This window comes from Stegodyphus dumicola, chromosome 3, assembly GCF_044657685.1.
Source record: "Stegodyphus dumicola isolate Sdum_Otavi_A_Nest chromosome 3, ASM4465768v1".
Classification (NCBI taxonomy): Eukaryota; Metazoa; Arthropoda; class Arachnida; order Araneae; family Eresidae; genus Stegodyphus; species Stegodyphus dumicola.
The window spans coordinates 154,376,304-154,397,878 of NC_140770.1; the positions used below are offsets into that span (position 1 = coordinate 154,376,304).

The 21,575-nt window shown below is 35.9% G+C and overlaps 1 protein-coding gene across 1 annotated transcript in view; it reads left to right on the plus strand.

Moving 5' to 3' along the window:
* Window positions 1–1,244: 1,244 nt before the first annotated feature.
* The window catches only part of LOC118202654 (uncharacterized), a 62,686-nt gene continuing 42,355 nt past the window's right edge, over window positions 1,245–21,575 (plus strand). Inside the window, exons 1-2 of the mRNA XM_035374819.2 lie at window positions 1,245–1,313; window positions 14,503–14,575. Coding sequence (XP_035230710.1) covers window positions 1,293–1,313; window positions 14,503–14,575 — 94 coding nt within the window. The 5' untranslated portion in view covers window positions 1,245–1,292. The remainder of the gene's footprint in view (window positions 1,314–14,502; window positions 14,576–21,575) is intronic.

A 21,575-nucleotide genomic window follows, 5' to 3' on the forward strand; every position in this document is an offset into this window, starting at 1 on the left:
GTATCTACATCAGATATTATATTTGAAATAGATATTTAATTTACATTATCAAAAGATACACCAGATTAAAATGCTTGAATATACAGATAAATTGTCAACAGTATTGTTTTAGTAATTATAATTCTTTTATGTGCTTGTTAAACTACCCGATGATTAAACAATGAACTTCGTCGCTGTAACCAGCCCGGCTAATAGAGCTGAATGCATTTCTAATGCCATATATAATAAGTACTCTCTAGGTATAATTTTTTTTTAACTCCTGAAATGAGATGTGATTGTTTTCCGTGAATTTCATGTCCTGGCAAAGCAGAAATCATTTCCAGTTCTCATTTCAAAAATATTATTGTAAGCCTCGTACGCTTACGTTTATGTGAGTAAATGCATCTTTAACATATGGAAACTTTTGCACTTATTTAATAAAGGGAAAGTCACATTTATTCAAAAGGAAAAGTTCTTGGAAAAATGCAAAAGTCTCCGGCTGAAATTTTGTACATGGAATAATATCGTAGTAAGATACTTCTTCCCCCTCCCTCCTGTCACCATTTCAAGCGTTAATCTAGAATCTGATTATGAAAATTAGATTGTAATTCCTCCGTAGCATTTCACGATTCAAGAATGTTAAAAGAAACGCTTGAAGAATAGATATAACAAAAATATTTATCGGCTTGAATAAATATGAAGCAAAAGAACAAATTTGCCAACGGAAGGATATTGAAGAAAATCCACCCCCCACCTTGATTGGCCATTTAATGTTTTAGATTTGGCTACAGTATATTAAAAAGGGTTTTCCTCATTAAATAATATAATGAAATCAATAATGTTAGTAATATCATTATTTGGTCTAATGGCATAACTATAGCATGGTTATCTTCGATATTTCTTGTAAACTATAGCATGATTATGTTCGATTTAAATGCCGTTGAACACCTAGATAAGAGAATCTTCACTCCAAAAGAAAAAAAAGGTGATAATAAAATGCATAAAGTAACTATAATTCTTTCTTCTTCTTCGATAATTCGAAATTCTTCGATATTTTTTGTAAACTATGGCATGATTATGTTCGATTTAAATGCCGTTGAACACCTAGGTAAGCGAATCTTCACTCCAAAAGAAAAAAAAGGCGATAATAAAATACATAAGGGGGGGGCTGCGTTTTGAACAGTGGCAGTTATCAGATAAGATACCAAAGAAGTACCTGAAGCGTCAGTGTACCTCTTAAAATGCGTATTGTTTTGCCATGAGTATGTGTCTTCTGTAAATCACTTACTTTGAAGAATTTTAAATAACATGAGATGTTGAGATATTTTACATCTGTAAGTATGAGCTTCTTTCCATATTATCTACAATTCCTGCAGTTAATGGTATTCCTTTTAAAAGGTCCCTCATTAAAAGGAAAGACATCATGTTCTCAAAATTTGTAAAATTACGAATCTTATTATTGTATTGCAAAAAGATACATGCCATTAAAAATAAGAATATAATATAGTAGCATATTTACTTCTTTTTAATTTCATTATTTTATTTATAATCTCACAAGCAATAATCTTATTTTATGCTGTTATGAGGTGTAAAGGCTTCATTAAGACATGATGATTATTTCGTACGATCGATTTTATGAACATTTCATCGATTTCCATGAACTTTATTTTTAATGCAATGGCATTTTATTTTTATTTCTCTTCCATGTAAATAAGTTTCAGAATTTACGCTTTTAAACTGTACATTTTAATATGAAAAATTATAATTAATCTGGCTGTTATTATGGAATAATGGGGTTTTATGCTAATTAAGTAATATACTTTTAAAACTGTACTTTACCTTACTATTAAGCTGCTTCAATTACATGAACTAGTTTCTTATGAGCGAAAATATTTCTGGAATGTGAAGAAACTCATTTCGTTAAATTTCTTACAATTCGCGCAATCGATTTAGAAAAGGTATAGTTATAAATCGATGTATAGGTAATAATAATCGATATAATCGATGTATTGATGTAAAGGTATAGTTATAAGATCACTGAACGCGTCAAAATGTGTAAGATATGTGGTAAACCCTGAAGCGAATGGAGTTTGGATATAAGATATAAAGTTACCATTTGATTGTGCCTTTTCTTAATGAAAAATTAATACTATGAGCTGAAGAAAAGAAAAATTGTAAAAAAATTGTAGTACTAGATCATCAATTTATGCATTTTTAATGAAAAATATTTAAAAAGGAGTTTCTAAAAAATTATCTAATGCTCAAATTTCGTTTAATCTTCCGTTATATACCGTTACATATTTAAGTGCCACCATATCTTGCTCCTTTCAATGCAGCAGTTCAATAACACGATAAAGGAAATACTCTTTATTTTTCCAACGAGTACGATTAGCACGATTAACAGATAACATCTTCCAAGTAAGATACGGTACTTTTGCTACGGTATGTGAAAATGAATCCAAAAGATAAAGAAAAAAAAAAAAAAAAAAAAGAAAGAAAGAAAGAAGAAATAAATCTAAAAGGTTTCAGATTTTAAGGACCCTCCAAAAGGATTTGTTAAGGTTTTTCACGCTCTCGTTGAGCTCGCAGTCTACCATTCTGCTGTTACACTTACTCCTACTAACACCTTTTTTATTTGGTCTTTTTAGCTTTACTATTAAGCAGCATTTTCTTCGCACTTACGTCACATGTAATTCAACAGCAAAGTTACAAAAATTTTTAAAGCAGCATATGTTTAGACTTCACGACGCAGGATTAAGTGTTGGCATATATTTAAATTTTTTTTCAGTCTTTCATAATTTATCAAATCAATTGTCAGTTCTCTTGTTAAGATGGCTTTACAAAACTTTATTTTTGAATTATTAACGCTTGTGTGTTTACGTTATTTATTAAATAGCCCGTTCTTGTCACTTACCCCACATAAAATTTCATTTCAACAGCAAAATCATAAAATAGTCAAAAACAGCATATCTTTAGTATTTCGGATAGAACAGTCTCGCGCGATGTAGATAAAAATGTTTTATTTCGTACAGTGTTGCCACTGCTCGCTTTCAGATTGTTGAGTCTGTTAATCAAAAATTCACCAAAGGCTTACAAAATCGGAAATAAATAACAAAACCAATTCGAAATTCAAAATTCGAAGTTCCAGGTACATACGTTCGGGTAGAGGACTGCGTTATTCAAAATTCGATGGTTCTAGGTATCGTTGTTTTTTCCCAATGCCCAACATATACATACATTCATGGAGATTCTTCATTATTTAATTTCTTCAAATATAATCCTGGGTCATAAATATTTGCTGGCAATAATCTGTTGCTGTCATACTTATGATAAGGGAGTGATATCACAAGGAATGATATCTGTCCTCATGATTATCTTTGTAAACATTGATCAATGAACATATGTTGTGGATTATTTCATAATTCCAACATAATTGAAAAAGGTTTTGCACGTCTATTGTTATTTTTAGTTAAAACGAGAACCAATTTCTCAAGAGTATTTTAAATGCTTTGTAAAACAGTTTCAGTTTGATTAACAGTTAATTTATATTAAGCCCTGTGATCGTTACAAAGCAATTAAAATCATCGGAAAATTTTTGTTTCGTGAAATCGATTATTAGTTCATTTGATTATTTAACCCTCTCTTTGTTAGAATTCCAAAGTTGTTCCTCGAATAAATTTTGCAAGATTTAGTATCATAACTGTACATGAAAATGTCTGAAAAACGTACCATTAAAACCTCCCTAAACTAGCCAGCCATTTCACCCAACATCCTGATGATCCCAGAAGGCGTCCGCAAAGTCCCTGAACAACTTTAACAGCCTGTTATTTGAGAATGAAACAACATAAAACTTTGCTACTGGTCACAATTTCACAGAGTTCCTTGGTTTATAAATTGTAAAGTATTTAGTACCCTGATTGCATGTAAATTTTCCTCAAACAAGATCATCAAGGATATAGATATTTCTTACATTTGTAAGATTTGCAGTAGTGTAATTCTCAGTTACTGTAGAAAGTGACGAATCTTAAGAACTAGTTAGCGAATAATCGCTTAAGTTCATCTGACAAGATACAAGATGGAAGGGTAACTAACCCTTTATTATTCCAATAAGATTTAACAAAACTCCGTCTTGGAGCGTACAATCAAAGCCGACACTTGGGCTTGAACTTAAGAGACTAAAAATTAAACTAAAACTAAGATTAACTAAATATAGCCGAAGCTATCAAGATTCTAGACTAGTTGGCCCCTTAACTCTATTTGACTACGAAGCTTATCAAGGGCCTGAGTACAGCCGAGCGTAATAACAGCTTTGAGAGAGAGAGAGAGGCCAAAAGGCAGATGCGCGTAAATCAGAAACTCCCGCTAAGACCAAAGAACTTCGCGGTTAAATACTGCTCTTCCTCATTATGTATTCAGATGTGATTCTAAAACTACGTTCTGGTCGGAAGTAGTAAGTTGAAGTTAAGAATTTGACAGGACTTAACTTAAAATTTTAACTTAAAATTTAACTGTTAATAAAATTAACATTATCCTTGCATAGTTCTAAGGATTTTAAGTTTTTCTAACGTTTATTTTATTTAAAAACTTTACTGCCCTCTCTTATTTTCTATTTCTGGCCAAAATAAACGCGAACATATTTAGTTACGCAAATTGAGCTTGCAAAATGTTAAGTATTTAAGTTATGGCTTTTAGCAAAGGAAGAGAGAGAGAGACTTTTCGCTACCTTACCTCACGCGCGCATTTCAGTCAGTTCCTGTCTGCCTTTGAGGCCACAACTTAGTTCTCTTTGATACTTGAAGACGTATTGTAGCTCCCGCAGTCTGCTTACTACATACGTAAAGGGCAATCTTCGCGTTACTAGTCTTTGTAAAGCATTTGAGTTTAGTTCTTATTTAATTTAGTTAGTTTGTAGTTCTTATTATGTTTCAGACCACAAGTACTGGTCTTTGTATCCCGAAGTGAGGGAACAGCTCTAAACTCTGAGGAATAAAGGGTAATGAAACCCTTTACATTTGTGTCGTATCTTCTACACTTTCAAGAACGTAGTTTGAAGTAAACTCCCTGTTTTTACTCAGGACTCCAGTATGTTTGCAAAAGCAGTTAGAAGAAACAGTAGTCCTGATACAGTTACAGAAAGACAATTCTGCGATTCAAATTCTTTCCACCGGAACAGCTAAACCTACAGATGCGAGCACAGCTGATTTCGAAAGTTAATTGGGCTAATCTTTGGAATATGGTAACAGGTAGTTTGGCGACATTTTGGTAAGGCGATAAAGGTTACTAGGTAGGACTTTAGCAATAATCTGAGATTTACACAGTTCGAATCACAGATTATTTTGTCTCAGAGAAATGAGAGATCATGAGACATGTCATGTGACATTTTCCGGAAAATTCCGATCGTAATTTTAGCTAATAAGCACTTAGAAACAATTTCGCTGTTAAAGTTCAGAATCGCCCACTCATTTGTTTGGCGCTTTTTACAAGAGTAAGAAGAACTGTATTTTTGTCAAGTTTCTTTGACTTTTTAAGTGAAAATAGGTCGATGTGTGCGTGGATAAAGTCAAGAGTGTGCGCACTGCCATTTTTGCGCAATTCTGGGATGTTTTTTAAAGGGAAAATAGGTCGACGTGTACATGGATACCGCGTATGTGCAATTCTGCACTTTCTCCCAATTTCGCACTTAATCTTCGTCATGATTAAGCACTTTTGTTCTATAAAAGTTCTAGCATAAGCGTAATTCGGCTAGCAGATTGTTGGGGGGGGGAAAGCTTTTACTTGGTGAAAACAAAATGGCTTCCCCCCCAAAAAAACTAGCAGGTTGCTGTAGCAGGGTTGGTCGCCAAATTTTCGCCAAAAAATCGCCAAGTTACCATAATCCGAAGATTAGCCATTAATTGATTTGACAACTGATACCGGCTTTAACAAAAACTTTAAAGGAACTACTATCGCATGAATTCAGGATAAGTATATTCGAACTTACCAAAACGAGCTACTCATATATTATATAGTATTTCTCCCGCCTTCTTAGCATGCTTTCTTGGTGTGGTGGTCTGCACACTGGGAGCGTGTTCCAGAGGTCCGTGGTTCGATTCCCAGAGAAGGCGTTGTTCATTTTACATGACTTCTGCTTTCAAAATAATCCTAATATCTCTACAGTGGCACCCGAACTAAAAGGGTGGTGGAGGATGATTCTGCACACCCAGGATTTGGTGATTGGATCCCCTAGAAACCCCAGTCGCCCTTTAAAAGATGGAGTATATAAGGTATTTCTCTCGCCTTCTTAGCATGCCTTCGTGGTGTGGTGGTCTGCACATTCCAGAGGTCCGCGGTTCGATTTTCGGCAAAGGCGTTCCATATTTTTCATTTCTTCTGCTTCGAAATAACCTGATGTCTCTATAATATTAGTTGCTTTTATGACAACTTGTTGCACGAAGCAGATTTTTCACAGTACGCTGCAGCCAAATTCAAATATAGAAATCGATTTTATGCTGCATTTGATATAAGAATTCAGGTTTCTAGCATTGTTCCTGCCATCAAAAGATTTATAATTCGAATACACAAACACATCGAAGTCACAGAAAACTAAAAATGTTGTAACTTTTTTATGCAATTTGTTTTAATTAATTACTTTTGTGTAATTTTTTGTAAAACTAAAACTTGAAAAACGTTACTTTTACGGGTGTCAGGAGATGTATGTCTCTTCACTTGTTTTGTGAACATACTGTATCCTGAATAAGAACAGTTAACTTACTAAAGCGCTGTTCCAGATTGTATGGAATAGACGACACAAGCAGGAAGGGTATACGAAACCCTTATTCTCTATACTTTACGAGTACATGTACTCCCGAACTTCGGGATACAGAGACCAACCACTTGTGGTCTGAACGTAAGAAATATAAAACTATTAACTAAAACTCTAACTAAAAGCTGACTTTGAATTAGTATCCAAATGCCTAGCACTAAGACTGGCCTTTATTTAAAAGGGGACATATGCAGTACGCCGAGCTGTTGAAACTACAATACGTTTGTCAAATATCAAGAGAGCTAAACCTCCGGCCCTTAAAGGCAAACAGCAACTGAGTGAAAACTCGTAGAACTGCAGTGGCAAGCGGCTTGCTTCCTAAATCTCCTTCTCTCTCCCTAACTCTTGGCAAAAAGCAACAAGTTAAATACTTGGGCGTTAGCAAGACAAGTTGCATAAACAAGTTAAAGCATTTAATTCTGGCCGGGAGTAGAAATTAAAAAGTGATAGTACAGTTTTAAAATAAAATAAACGTAAGTAAAACTTAGGATCTTTACACGGGTAGGATATAAAATTTGGAAAAAACGATTTATTTTGTTTATTTAATATATCTGCGTTACCACTTAGTATAACTAAAAACCCAAATTTACACTAGTGTTCCTTAAAAACTTTAAAAGTATTCAGGAATAAGAAAAGTTTGAGAAACACTAATATTGACTATGGTACTTTGTTTTATTTTTTTAAAAAAAAATGTTGAATATTTGTATAAATTCGGTTTAAATTATAACCTAGGTTACATGTAGAACGCAAACAACTTGCATTGTGTTCTCCTAATTTCAGATAAGTATTAACAATAAATGTGAGAAGAAAAAATGTTAGCCTTTATAACTTTTTTCACTGCATCTATAATAATATAATTAACGGCTCATAAAAATTCCAGAACTTCAGCCTTATATTAAACGTTCATTACATTCTATATCAGTTTTCATACAGTGAGCATTCTGTATCAGTTTTCAGCAGATATGTTACATTTTCCATCTGTCAATTTAGCTATAAGAATTTGAAATTAATGTTTGTTCTCCCTCCTTTTAACAAAAAGATGTTCTGATGTGCATGTATCAAGCTGTTTTTTACCAATATTTAACTAAATGGTGAAAGTATATATGCAATTTTATATATAACTCTTTGACTACGAATTAAAAAAATTACCCCGTTTCCTATCCAGGTGAACAAAATATGTCATAAATAAGGTAAATTTAGCATTTGGGGATTTTTTTCACAAACGGTTTGCAAGCCAAAAGCTGGGACCCATGTGTCCCATCCGTAGTTAATGGTGAGATACACATGTCCCACACGTAGCGATCAACTTACTATAAGTACATCTAGTATTCTGGAAAACTTTATTATGTGAAATAGATTTTACATCGTATGATACAGGGTAAAGCATTCTTTTGAATAACCCAACATTACATATTTGGGCAACTCATATTTGTTCTTTTCTTTGTGAACGTGCACAGCGGCGTCTTAATTTTCCAGCTGTTTGGAAGATGATCCCCAACATTTAGCAGATTCTAAGTACACTGGTGAAATAAATTAAGAGAATTTGCATATTTTATCGAATTGCATGAAAAGAGCTGAACTGAAATAAAAACCACTGCTTCTAGATAAAAATGCACACCTCGGCGAATTTCTTGGTGTTATCTTGCAGCGATCGGTTAAATTCACATCCGAACAGTAAAAATGAGTAACCACCAACATTTAGATGATGGAATGAAGTGGCGAATTGTGAGGAGGCTACAAGCAGGCCAATCGCAAGTCCAGATATGCAGAAAGTTTAATTTAACGCACAGCGTCATGTGTAACCTATGGAAACAGTTCCGGATACTGGATCTATTGAGAGAAAGCCTGGGCAAGGTCGTTCAAGAGCCAGGATGGCCAGAGAAGATCGCTATTTGTCCATTTTAGCGAGACCTAACAAAGGGGCTGCAGCTTCTCAGCACTCTCGGGACCTTTATGCAGCCACAGGAACCCGTGTAATAAGGGTGACTGTTTCCAAAAGACTGAATGAAAAAATGTTTTTTGCCAGAAGACAGGCTGTTTGCGTCCTGCTCACGTCTACGGACAGCAGAGTCCGATTAGCATAGTGATTGAAGTACAGAGCAATGGGCGACCGTTCTGTTCACCGACGAGTCCCGTTTTAGCCTAAACACCAATTCTCATCGTACTTTCATAAGGAGAAAGCCAGGGATCCGCTACCTACCCTCCAATGTCCGCGAAATCGACAATTATGGCGGTGGCGGTGTATTGGTCTGGGTAACAGGCATCATGTTGGATGGCCGCACGCTTCTCCACGTCTTAACAGAGGCTCTGTGACTGGTGTAAGGTATAGGGATGAGGTCTTGGAGCTCTATGTTCGCCTTTTCCGGGGTGCAGTGGGCCCCGAGTTCATCTTACAGGACCATAACGCGAGGTCACATAGAGCTCTTCTGGTCGACGAATTTCTCGAGAGTGAGGATATTCGCCGGATGAATTGGCCAGCCAGGTCTCTTGACCTCAACCCTATACAGCATGTCTGGGACGCTCTGGGGAGGGCAATTGCAACTCGCATACCCCCTCCGCGCATACCCAGACCTGCGCGATGTTGGTTGGTTGGTTGAGCTCCTGAAAAATTCGTTATATTTCTGTAAATGGGGAATATTTTCTTGTGAAAGTGCTTTTATTGGTTTCAGAATGTGTTCCGGTTTTATTTCATATGCATTTTGTTGAAGGATGTGCTTTATTTTCGAAGATTGAAGCATTTTAAATCTGAAGCTGGTCGTTTGCCTCATTTGCATACGCAAGTACGTTTTTATGCTTGTATTGCTTTAAAGAGACTGTGTAAATAGATTTTGAGTGTATGCATTACAAGATTATACTTATTTTCACGCTTGTGCTTAATTTCAAGCTTCAGAGACTGATATTTTTCAAGTTACGAACATTTTTATTTCGTAGTATTACGATTAGGCTTAACGTGGTGACCAAATGTTTACCTTTTGAGCTTTGTATTTTGCACCGGGACTTGTAGACTTTTAGCAAAGTGAATAAATGTCTTTATTGTAGATATATTATTTCCAATCAAGGAGGTTAGAATACATGGAGATGGCGTCTCTGCTGTCGCAATACGAGGAGAGTGAAGCCGGGGGAAGCAAATAAGCCACGCCTCGTGAGGGCAAGAAAACGCTTCCCTTACTATGTGAAGTGAGGTTAAACGTCAGCTTGTTTGAAGTTTTGAGTGTGTTTTCTGATTTCTTATGTGAAGACGTGAGAGGGTTATAAGGTACTGAATGGTTACATTGAAATAATGTCTACATTTCGGATTTCATTTTCATATAAAAGAATGTTTTTTTAACATGCATAAATAAGTAGAATAATTGAAATGTGCGTTTGAAAAGCCGTCAGCAAAGAGTTTGAGTATTTTCTCGGTGTGACGTGCGCGAAGAAACATCTATAATTCTCAGATTTTTCTTCAATTAATGGTTTGAGTATTATACTCGTAATTAACTGAGTTGTAAAAGCAAAACGGTAAGTAAACAAGGGAAGGGGGAGTGGTCAGCTCATCGTGGAAAAGAAAACGCGTTATTTTAAAGGTGTGATCATATTACATTACAAGTCATATTTTATGTATTTAATTTTATTTTCTGTTCAAGTAAATATTTAATAACAGGATTTAATTTGGGGTGAAATTTGTGGGAGTTTTAAAAATAACAATGCAGAATTTAAATATTATTTTTTATCATTGTTCATGCAATTTAATATTTTTCAAAACGTAAGTAGTATTTCTAACATGGAAAATTGAGAATTATACCTGTATATATTTAGAATAACTAAAATATAATCAATTAATGGTTTGAGTATTTATTTATTTATTTTCACAATACCTTTATTGCTAGCATTCATTAATGACAGCATGTAATTACATAATGCATTTCTCATTTAACTCATTTTAATGGAATCAGTCCCTTTGTACTGTATTTTTTTAATGGAATCAGTCCCTTTGTACTGTATTTTCCCTCTGCATATCCTGATAATCATTAGAATTGATACAATTATCAGCACTTGCAGCCGTTTCCTTGGATATGTTTTAAACATGCACAGCAAATTTTTATCTAACTTTGAGCAAAGTATAATTAAATAAATGATAGTATATATGTTAAAAGAATATTTACCTGTGAAATGTAATACCGGATCCTGCTATTCTTCTATTTGTACAGCCGAAAGCGACGCAGGAATTTACCATTTTGGCAGGAATAAAAATTGCTTCTCGGAACAATATTGCAGCCGTCTACAAGATGATAGAAAATGTAGAAATAAAATGAAATGGCGGGAAAAAGTGAAGGAAAAAGCGCGCGAAGAATCCACGGTCTTTAATTTACGAAACTGGGTGTGGCTAGGTTCTGCCTCATTGGCTGAAGAGCTCGTCAATCTTTCTAAAGCCACGACTACTAAGGGCATGCTTTCCCCCACTTTTTGGCTTCACTTGGACTGCGCGCAGGGCATCTCCATGTATTCTAACCTCCTTGTTTCCAATACATACATTGAACTGCGGTGCTTAACCACCAGGGTGCTTGGGCGCCATAGCCCTACCCCTCATCGAATAACATGATAAAAGTTTCGAATTATGAGAAATATAACTGAATGTGCTAAATAATTAAATGAGTAAGAGTTTAAATTCATAATTGCTAATAGTTAAATACATATTTTTTTCCTTAAGTACCTAATTACTAATCCATACATAATTAACTATTTTTTTAATAACTATTTCACAGAAGAATACATGTACGCACAAGAGAAACAAAATACGAAGTGCGACGCCTTAGTGCCACTAGTAAAAACAAAATGCAATCAGGAGGAAAAAAGAACAATATACAATAAAGAATCTGAGCAACAATTTGCATAACACATATACAAAATTACATATTACTAACATTTAGGATCGCCCTTGGGCGTTTACTGAAATTGGGGTCCCTAGTATCATAACAATAGTTAACAGCCACAGGATTGTCCAGAAGTTCCTGTTTATCATAAAATGCCCTAGATAGGCGGCAATAAAAATCACAAAGATCCTCTATTCTTAACTCTTTACGAATTTGGCTATTCCGAATGTACCAGGGGGCATTACATATCATACGCAATACCCCGTTTCGGGCAGCTTGTAACTGCCTTCTCAAACTTTTGCACGAGTATGCCCAGACGAGGCATGCATAACTAAGAATTGGACGCAACATGGTTTTGTAAATGAGCAACTTATTATCAATAGATAGAACACTGTTTCGAGCAATTAAGGGGAAGAGTGAAGCTTTACTAGCTCGAAACTTCCTGAGAATATGTGTAACGTGTGGGTTCCATGTAAGAGATTTATTGAGGATCACCCCAACATAAGGGACCTGCTTGACCCAGGGAATGTCCACAATTTACATTTATATTATTTCCAGGAGTAACTACCCGATACCTGGGCGCACTGATAAGTTAATCCTTCGGCCCGTTGGTCGATTATTTGATTTTTGGAATAGAACTGTACATTTTGTGTGTTTTATTGTATTTTTATGGTTTTTAAGTGTTTTTAGGGATTATATTCTATTTTGAAAAGAGTTTTGATATTTTTATAAAGTATTTTCTATTCTTTTTAAGATTTTAAATCTTGAATAAGATTTTACTATAACAAAAAGATTGCAATGTGGACATTCCTGCATACAGGTATCGTGATCAAGCAGGGAATGTCCATACCATACATTATATTATTTCTAGGAGTAACTACCCGATACCTGGGTGCACTGATAAGTTAATCCTTCGGCCCGTTGGTCGATTATTTGATTTTTGGAATAGAACTGTACATTTTGTGTGTTTTATTGTATTTTTATGGTTTTTAAGTGTTTTTAGGGATTATATTCTATTTTGAAAAGAGTTTTGATATTTTTATAAAGTATTTTCTATTCTTTTTAAGATTTTAAATCTTGAATAAGATTTTACTATAACAAAAAGATTGCAATGTGGACATTCCTGCATACAGGTATCGTGATCAAGCAGGGAATGTCCATACCATACATTATATTATTTCTAGGAGTAACTACCCGATACCTGGGTGCACTGATAAGTTAATCCTTCGGCCCGTTGGTCGATTATTTGATTTTTGGCATAGAATTGTACATTTTGTGTGTTTTATTGTATTTTTATGGTTTTTAAGTGTTTTTAGGGATTATATTCCATTTTGAAAAAAGTTTTGACATTTTTATAAAGTATTTTCTATTCTTTTTAAGATTTTAGATCTTGAATAAGATTGTACTATAACAATTGCAGTCTTTTATGATTAATTGTTATTGTGTTTGTTTTGTGTATTGTGATTTTCTGTGTTGTAGTATTGATATTTTAAAGTTGTAGATATGTTTTAACTTTATTCTTTTTATATACGGCCCTTTCGCAGTGTTGAAGAGATTGAATTTATTTTTTATTGATTGATATTTAAATTGTATTGTAAAATGAGTCAGTTACAGAATGATAAAGGTAGGCAAATGATTGAAACTGAGAACGAAAACTTTGATAATTCTGAAATGATGAAGGAGGGCTTAAATTGTAATGACGGAAAAGATGGAGAGGATGAAGAAGAGGGTAGTGTCTTGTCCACTGTCAGGCTTCTTTGTCAATTTGTGTATAAATTAAAAATCAGAAGAGTTTCACGTGAAATCACGGAGGGCTTGACTAAAGGTAGTAGAATTATTAATTGCAAAAAAATTAAAAGGTAATAGAGGACTATCTCTTTCACACTAAAATTGATATCCTTTGTGAAATTAAACGGAATACAGAAGAAATTAAAGATATCTTACATAGGGATTATCCTAAGCAAATTGAGAAGGATACAAGGAAAGAAGATAAAGATTGGAGAGAAAATGAATTGGTGGTAAGACCGGCCGCTCCGAGGATTGATGTATATGAAGAGCTGATTACTAACGTGAAACCGGAGGAAGTAAAGGTTAAAGTGATGAGCTCACACACAAGGAAAAATGGGGAATTGGTATTTAGAGTTAAGGAAAGCGGACAAGTGGACGAGATACAGAGTCTAATTGAATCCAAGGCTAATTTAAGGAATAAATTGCATACACAAAGAAAGAGGTTCATCCAGCCAAAAATAATGGTTTATAACGTCTGCAATTTGATCAAAGATGAAGAAATTATGAATAAGATGATGGAGGAGTGTTGCTGCCCGGGAGATTGTGTGCGACCTTTGTTCAGATTGAAGTGTAAGGACCCTAGCGAGATCTCTCATAGAGTATTTCGGGTTAATCCCCAGTGCCAAGCCACCGTTTTGGAGGATAATAGGGTGCGTATTGGCTCATACTCCGCAAAGATTTATTTAAGATCTAAAAGATGCTTACACTGCTATAAATTTGGACATACAACTAAAAACTGTAGAAACGAGATTGTTTGTGTGAAATGTTCAGGATCTCATGAAGCTAGAGAATGTACTAATAGGGATAGGGTCTGCATTAACTGTAAGATTTCAAACTCCAAATATGGCACTGAAATAAAATATATATCAGATCATTTATGTATATAGGAATTCTAATATATTATTTTTATTGTATTTTAACTGCGATCGGGCTGTTGTTTATAAATTGTAATTTTTAACTCAATTTTTATATATGCTTTATTTGTAAATCTACTTCTGTCTATTTTATGTTTCTGCGTTTGAAACACTGATGCACATTATAAGTATTAATTTGAATCATTGTGCTGTTGCTGCTGCCCAGCTCTCTGTTGTTCAAAATGTGGTTGGAGTCTTACCTGATATCATATTGCTGCAGGAGCCGTATTTAATAAAAGGTAAGGTTGTAAGGATCTTAAGTTTTACTAACGTTTATTTTATTTTAAATCTTTACTATCACTTCTTATTTTCTACTTCCGGCCAGAATTATAAGCGTGAAGGAGTTTATGCAAAGTTGTCTGGCGAACGCCAAGTACTTAAGTGTGGCCTTTTTGCCAAGCAGAAGAGAGGAAGCAGTGAGTTCGAAGCAGGCCGCTTACCTTAGAAGTTACGCAGTTGCTATTTGCCTTCCAGGCCAGAGGTTTTAATCCTCTTGATAAATTAAACGTATTGTAGTGTTCACAGTCTCTGTGCTACATACGCTTCCTGTTATTATAAGGCCAATCTTATTCTAAAGTTAAATTAGAGTTTAGTTTTATTTTGATATCTTTTACGTTAGACCCCGAGTGGAGGGTCATTGTATTCCGAAGTACGGAAGTCATTGTATATAAAGAAAAATAAAGGGTTTTGTATACCCTTCGTCTGTATCCTGTCTACTTACTACAATTAGTGAACATAGCTTTAGTAAGCTCTCTGTTCTAGTGAGGTCATTGTATGTTTCCGAAGAAGGTAAGAAGAAACATTGAACCTGATAGTGGCGCCCGACGAAGAATAACCATGGCCGAGTTTCAGGAAGAACCTGTGCTGCCTGCAGAAACGGCTCAGAATCCAGAAATGCCAGCTGCCGCCCTGGAAGGATTTGGGTACATCGTCCAGACCATGCGCGCTTCGATGAAACCAGAAGCAACATTTAATGGAAACTCACAGGTAACCAATTTTTTGGAAAAATTGGATGACCACTTCATGCTCTACCCCGTGCACGAGTTTCAAAAAGTTACCTTAGCTACCAGCGCTTTGAGGGGCCAAGCGCTTAACTGGTTCAAATGTATCAGCAGAAGTCTCCTGGGTCAAGCAGGAAGTCCCACCTATACTTACGAAAATTTCAAGACTGCCCTACTAAAAGCCTTCCCTGTTGTAAGGGATCGTGCGAAATTAGAAACAGAACTTTGCAGTATATATCAACAAAGAATGGAAAACCTCTCGAGCTTTATTTTAAGAAAAATTCACGTTTTCAAGCTCTTGTATGGAAACCGTCCGGATCCTGAAATAATTCAAGTGACTTTGCCGAGGTTACTACCCCAAGTGCAAGACTTTATTGAATTACGAAATTCGACTACACTGGAAAAGTTATTTGAGCTAGCAATGCAGTTTGAAAGTAGAAGAACGGCGGACGTCGAAAGAAGACGCCAATATCAACAGCGAAACCAATTTGGTACGCCAAGACTACAGCAAACTCAAGCACATGGCTACGGAAAAAAAGCGAATCAGTGGGCAAAGAAACCCGAGCATTCAAAAACAGCCGGCGAACGTCGACAGTTCAATAGCAACCCAGAAAAAAAGTCTCAAGGCCAGTGGAGAAAGAAGGAAAGCACCGAAAGGAAAAATAATTTAAACTAAAACGGATTTCTGCTGACGAGAGGGTGCGGAAATCTGAAGGCCACGAAAACCCCTCTTCCTACAAGTTAAATACAGTAATGGTGAAAAATTTAACTCTTCCGAAGATTGAAGTCTTGGTAAATAATATCCCGGCCACAGCACTCCTGGATACCGGCGCGCAGTGTTCCTGTGTGGCAGAAGTCTTTTTTAGAAAGTATTTTCGCAAATACCGCATATATAATGCGGATAATACAACAGTATTAGCGGCGCAAGGAGAACAATGTAAGTGCGTAGGTAAAGTACCTTTGTACATCCGTATCAAGGACGAACAAGTAAAGGTGATGTTTTTTATAGTAAAGAATTTGCAAGCAAATTTAATCCTAGGAATAGACTTTCTTTCAGACGCACAAGCTACACTGGATTTTAATGCAGCGTCCCTTAAGCTGACGATGAAACCAGTGCGTGTAGAAAAGGTTGAACCGCCAAGGTTAAATCTTGACCGCCTGCCTAATGACGAGCAAGATAGAATCCGACAAGTGGTAAGTGAATTTGCTTCCTTATTTAGTGATATTCCAGGATTTACTCAGGTTACTAACCATAGTATTGACACCGGAGATGCATTGCCGGTTCGTCAAAAACCATACCGGTATGATAAGAATAAGGAAAAAATTATAGAATGGCATATTACTGATATGCTACGTAAAAAGATCATAACGCCTATCTCAAGTAGTTATGCTAGTCCGGTGGTTTTATGTAAGAAAAATAATGATTATCCTTTGGAGCATCCAAAAAGGTGGAGATTCGCTATTGATTACCGTAAATTAAATTCCATAACGAAATATCCGGTATATCCGTTACCGATCATAGAAGAAATTTTAAGGAACATAAAATCAACCAAATTTATGACGACTTTAGACTTAACGAATGGTTATTTTCAAATAGGGGTCAGGCCTGAGGACGTGCCTAAGACTGCTTTTATAACCAAGTCTGGCACTTATGCATTTTTGCGAATGCCGTTTGGCCTTTCAGGCGCCCCAGCAACATTTCAGCGATGCATGGACATTGTGTTAAGACCTGTTCTTGGAAAGTCCACATTTATCTATTTAGATGATATCATTATTACTAGTGGTAATCTCGACCAACATATACAGGATTTAAGACAGGTGTTTTCTTTATTAAATGAGGCCGGTCTAAAAGTTAATGTCGAAAAGTGCAAATTTGCAGCCCCTGAATTAAAATATTTAGGTTACAAAATATCGCAAAAAGGGATCGAGACAGATGAATCAAAAATAATCGCTGTACAAAAGTATCCGACTCCAAACACGGCAAAGAAGCTCTCTTCTTTTCTAGGACTTTGTTCATATTATAGGTCCTTTATAAAAGATTTTGCGGCTATCGCTGAGCCATTGTTAAAATTAAAAAGGAAAAAGGCAAGATTCTCGTGGACTGCCGAAGCCAATAGTGCTTTCGAAAAATTAAAACAAGCATTAACGCAAGCCCCTGTGTTGAAATTTCCTGAAAAGGATGAAAATTTAGAAATTTCAGCGGATGCTTCGGATTATGCGGTAGGAGCGGTACTTTCGCAAAATCAGCAGCCCGTGGCATTTTTTAGCCGAACTTTAAATCAAACACAAAGAAACTATTCCGCGACCGAGAGAGAGGCACTTGCAGTTCTGTTAGCAGTGCAAAAGTTCCGAGTCTATTTTGGAAAGGCGCCGATAACAATATATTCTGATCATGCGGCGGTAACTAGATTGTACTCAGGGAAAAATTTATCCCCAAGGTTAATAAGATGGGCACTCAAGCTGCAAGAATATAATCTGGTAATCAAGCATACCCCCGGAAAAGAAAATATCGTAGCAGATGCCCTATCACGAATTAAATTAGACGAACAGGGTAATACCGTAAAAGTTGCAATGCTGACAGCGTGTACAATAAATTCCCGAGAAACTGTAATAACCGAACTGGGTAAGGATCCTGAGTTTGGAAGTATTTATGAGTATTTGAAGGATCCTGAAAATTTTAGCCACCAAGATATTGTGGCGATAAGAAATAGGGCGGCCCATTACGAACTAATAGATGGTCTATTATTCTACACAAAAACTACGAATTCCAACAACGAATTTCGACCTGTTATCCCAGCTAATATTAGATTAAATATCCTGCAAGAGCTCCATGACAGCCCTTTAGCTTCTCATGCTGGTATTCGAAAAACTATCCAACGCGTACGCGAGGCAGTCTACTTTCCTGAACTGCAAAAGTTAACAAGGGCGTATGTCCAGTCCTGCCCAACATGTCAAGCCGTTAATTATATTAATTTCCGCCCGGCCGGGTTTCTAAATAGTATTAAATCCGAATTTCCAAATGAAATAATCGGCATCGATTTATTGGGCCCTTTCCCAACAAGTCAGTTAAATAAAAATCGCTATCTCCTTGTTATGGTTGATCATTTTAGTAAATGGACCGAAATTGTTCCCTTAAAACGAGCCTCCGCGAAATTAGTTACTGATTCTATTTTAAATAAATATATTTTAAAATACGGGGCGCCCCTAAAAGTTATATCGGATAATGGTCCTCAATTTGTAAGTAATATATTTGAAGACATGTGTCAAAAACTGGGCATACGTCATTTAAAAATGGTCCCGTATCGGCCGCAATCAAATATAGCGGAACGGGTCAACAGAAATATAGTGAAAATTATCCGTAGTTATGTTAAAAATTTTCATAAAAGCTGGGATAACTATGTCAATGAATTTGCTTTCGCCCTTAGGACCGCAAAACATGATACAACGGGCAAAACTCCTGCTGAGTTATTTCTAGGCAGAAAGGTTATAACACCGTTAGATAAACTATTTTATGTGCAACAAAGAGCCCCAGAATTTAAAATGGGTGATATAGAAAAACTAATAAAAGAAGCAAAAAGGAATACGGAAGTAGCACAAAGAAAACAGAAGTTATACTATGATCTGAAACGACGGGGAGTAACTTATAAAGTAGGGTATGAAGTTTTAAAAATTAAGCATTGACTTTCTTCAGCACCAGAAGATAAAACTGCCAAATTTTTTCCACGCTTTGAAGGACCATATGTTATAGAAAAAATAACTCACGCTGTTGTAGTGTTAAAGGCAAGAAATGGTGAAATCTGTTCCGCAAATATGGATCAAATTAAACCCTACTTCGATCGTAATAAAATGAAAATCTTTTCAGATCTTTTGCAGGATCCGGTACGGCAGACACCGCAGGTACAAGTTCCAGAGGTGGGAAAACGACAAGTACAAGGGCAAGCCAATGAGAGACAGAAGCAAGTGAAAAGAAAATTGCCCCGCGGAAAAACTGAAGGTAAAAAGAAAAAGAAGCCGTTCCACCGTCCAGAAAACAGAGTTCACGAACATCCCCAGAATGAAGAAGGGAGAAGGACGACGTATGTGGAAAGGACCGGGAGAAAGGACGGCAACTATAACCCGGCTCTAAAACGGACGATCTACTCATCCGACAGGACTCTCCGCAGCAAATGTCGACGAACTGCGGAAGGGCCATCAACGGCGGAGGAAACGTTACAAGGCAAATTTGAACGGCCAGTAGCGAGGTCCTAGCAGGAACACGAAAGAAGGTTCCCGGTTCCGCCAAGACCAGCTGCCATCAAACGGCCAAGACCACAAGCAGAGGAGAAAAAGAAGGTATTCAAGGGTGACCGAACTGGTGAAAAAAGGAAGCTTCCAGAGGAAGGCACTGAAGGGCGAGCCCGTACAAGAAGGAGGATAAATCAAACAACTATCTGCAATACCTTTAAAGACTGGGCCCAGAAAAGGATGTCCGAATATCACAAAGATAAGTAAAATTTTATGTTACTTTGCAAACTTAAGTTAATCTTTCATTCTTATTGCAAGTGGCAGATTTCAAGAAGTTTTACCTCATGCGAGGTCTACCTTTATCGCCAAAAGGGCGAGAAATGAGTTGTTACCGATTTTGGTATTATGTTTTTCAATTACTGGCGCGTAAAACTAAAGTTGATGTATAATAGCGTTGTGTAAAGACTTAAATATTGTAAAAAGTTATTGTATAAATTTTATTTAAAACATTCTAGCAAGAAAGAAGTTTTAGTCTGAAAGACTTTTTGAAATGTAGTATTATTTCAATGTAGAAAGAATTGGCACTTGCTTTGAAAAGAATAGAAGTTAACAATGTACTACTAATGTATGTTTTCAAATGTGTAAAATTAACGGCATGTTGATATGTTCTTGTATACATGTGAACTGTTATTTTGAATGTTAAGAAATACCGTGATATGGTAAAAGTGAAAGTAATGTTAAAAATTTGTTATTCGTGTGACTGTAAAGATTAAATCATGACGAATATATGTTAAAGGTTGAATGATGTAGTTAGGCTCTCTGACGCTACACTTTAGAGTTAGCCACTTTCAGAATAGTACCTCAGGGTCTAGAGTTGAAATTAGGGTGTGTTAAGAGGTCTCGTATGTTGAATTTTAACACGTTAGTGTTTTGATTGTAGGAGGAAGTGTGGCACACGTAGACAGAAACACATTCGTGGTTGGTGTTCTTTTACAACACATGTCAGAGAGCACGGGGAGAGATAATTAAAATAGTCATGAATGAAATAAGAATGTTAAGAAAAGTATATTCTATATGTTATTTGCAATGTCATTCTGTAACATTTCATTAAACTAGTTTTCCTTCCAGATCTCTGGAAGGAACCAGAATTGAATAAAGCTCCTGTTTAGATGCAGTACAGATGAAAAAGAAAAAAAGATTGTTGTATATCCCGGGAGCTGCTATTGTAACAAATTTCTTTCTTTTAAATTTTCTAGTTTCTAGCTAAGTTATGATTGTAAAAGGTTGGCCTCGCGTTAGTTTTTAGAGTTAAAAGTTTTCAACAAGGTCGTTTTAGACCTCAGTTTCAAACAAATTAACTCTGGCGGGAAGTATGTAAGGATCTTAAGTTTTACTAACGTTTATTTTATTTTAAATCTTTACTATCACTTCTTATTTTCTACTTCCGGCCAGAATTATAAGCGTGAAGGAGTTTATGCAAAGTTGTCTGGCGAACGCCAAGTATTTAAGTGTGGCCTTTTTGCCAAGCAGAAGAGAGGAAGCAGTGAGTTCGAAGCAGGCCGCTTACCTTAGAAGTTACGCAGTTGCTATTTGCCTTCCAGGCCAGAGGTTTTAATCCTCTTGATAAATTAAACGTATTGTAGTGTTCACAGTCTCTGTGCTACATATGCTTCCTGTTATTATAAGGCCAATCTTATTCTAAAGTTAAATTAGAGTTTAGTTTTATTTTGATATCTTTTACGTTAGACCCCGAGTGGAGGGTCATTGTATTCCGAAGTACGGAAGTCATTGTATATAAAGAAAAATAAAGGGTTTTGTATACCCTTCGTCTGTATCCTGTCTACTTACTACAATTAGTGAACATAGCTTTAGTAAGCTCTCTGTTCTAGTCAGGTCATTGTATGTTTCCGAAGAAGGTAAGAAGAAACATTGAACCTGATAAGGTGGCTTATGTGAATAGTAACTGGAGAGTTGCATCCCATAGTGGTGGAAGAACTGCTATTGTGGTTACCAA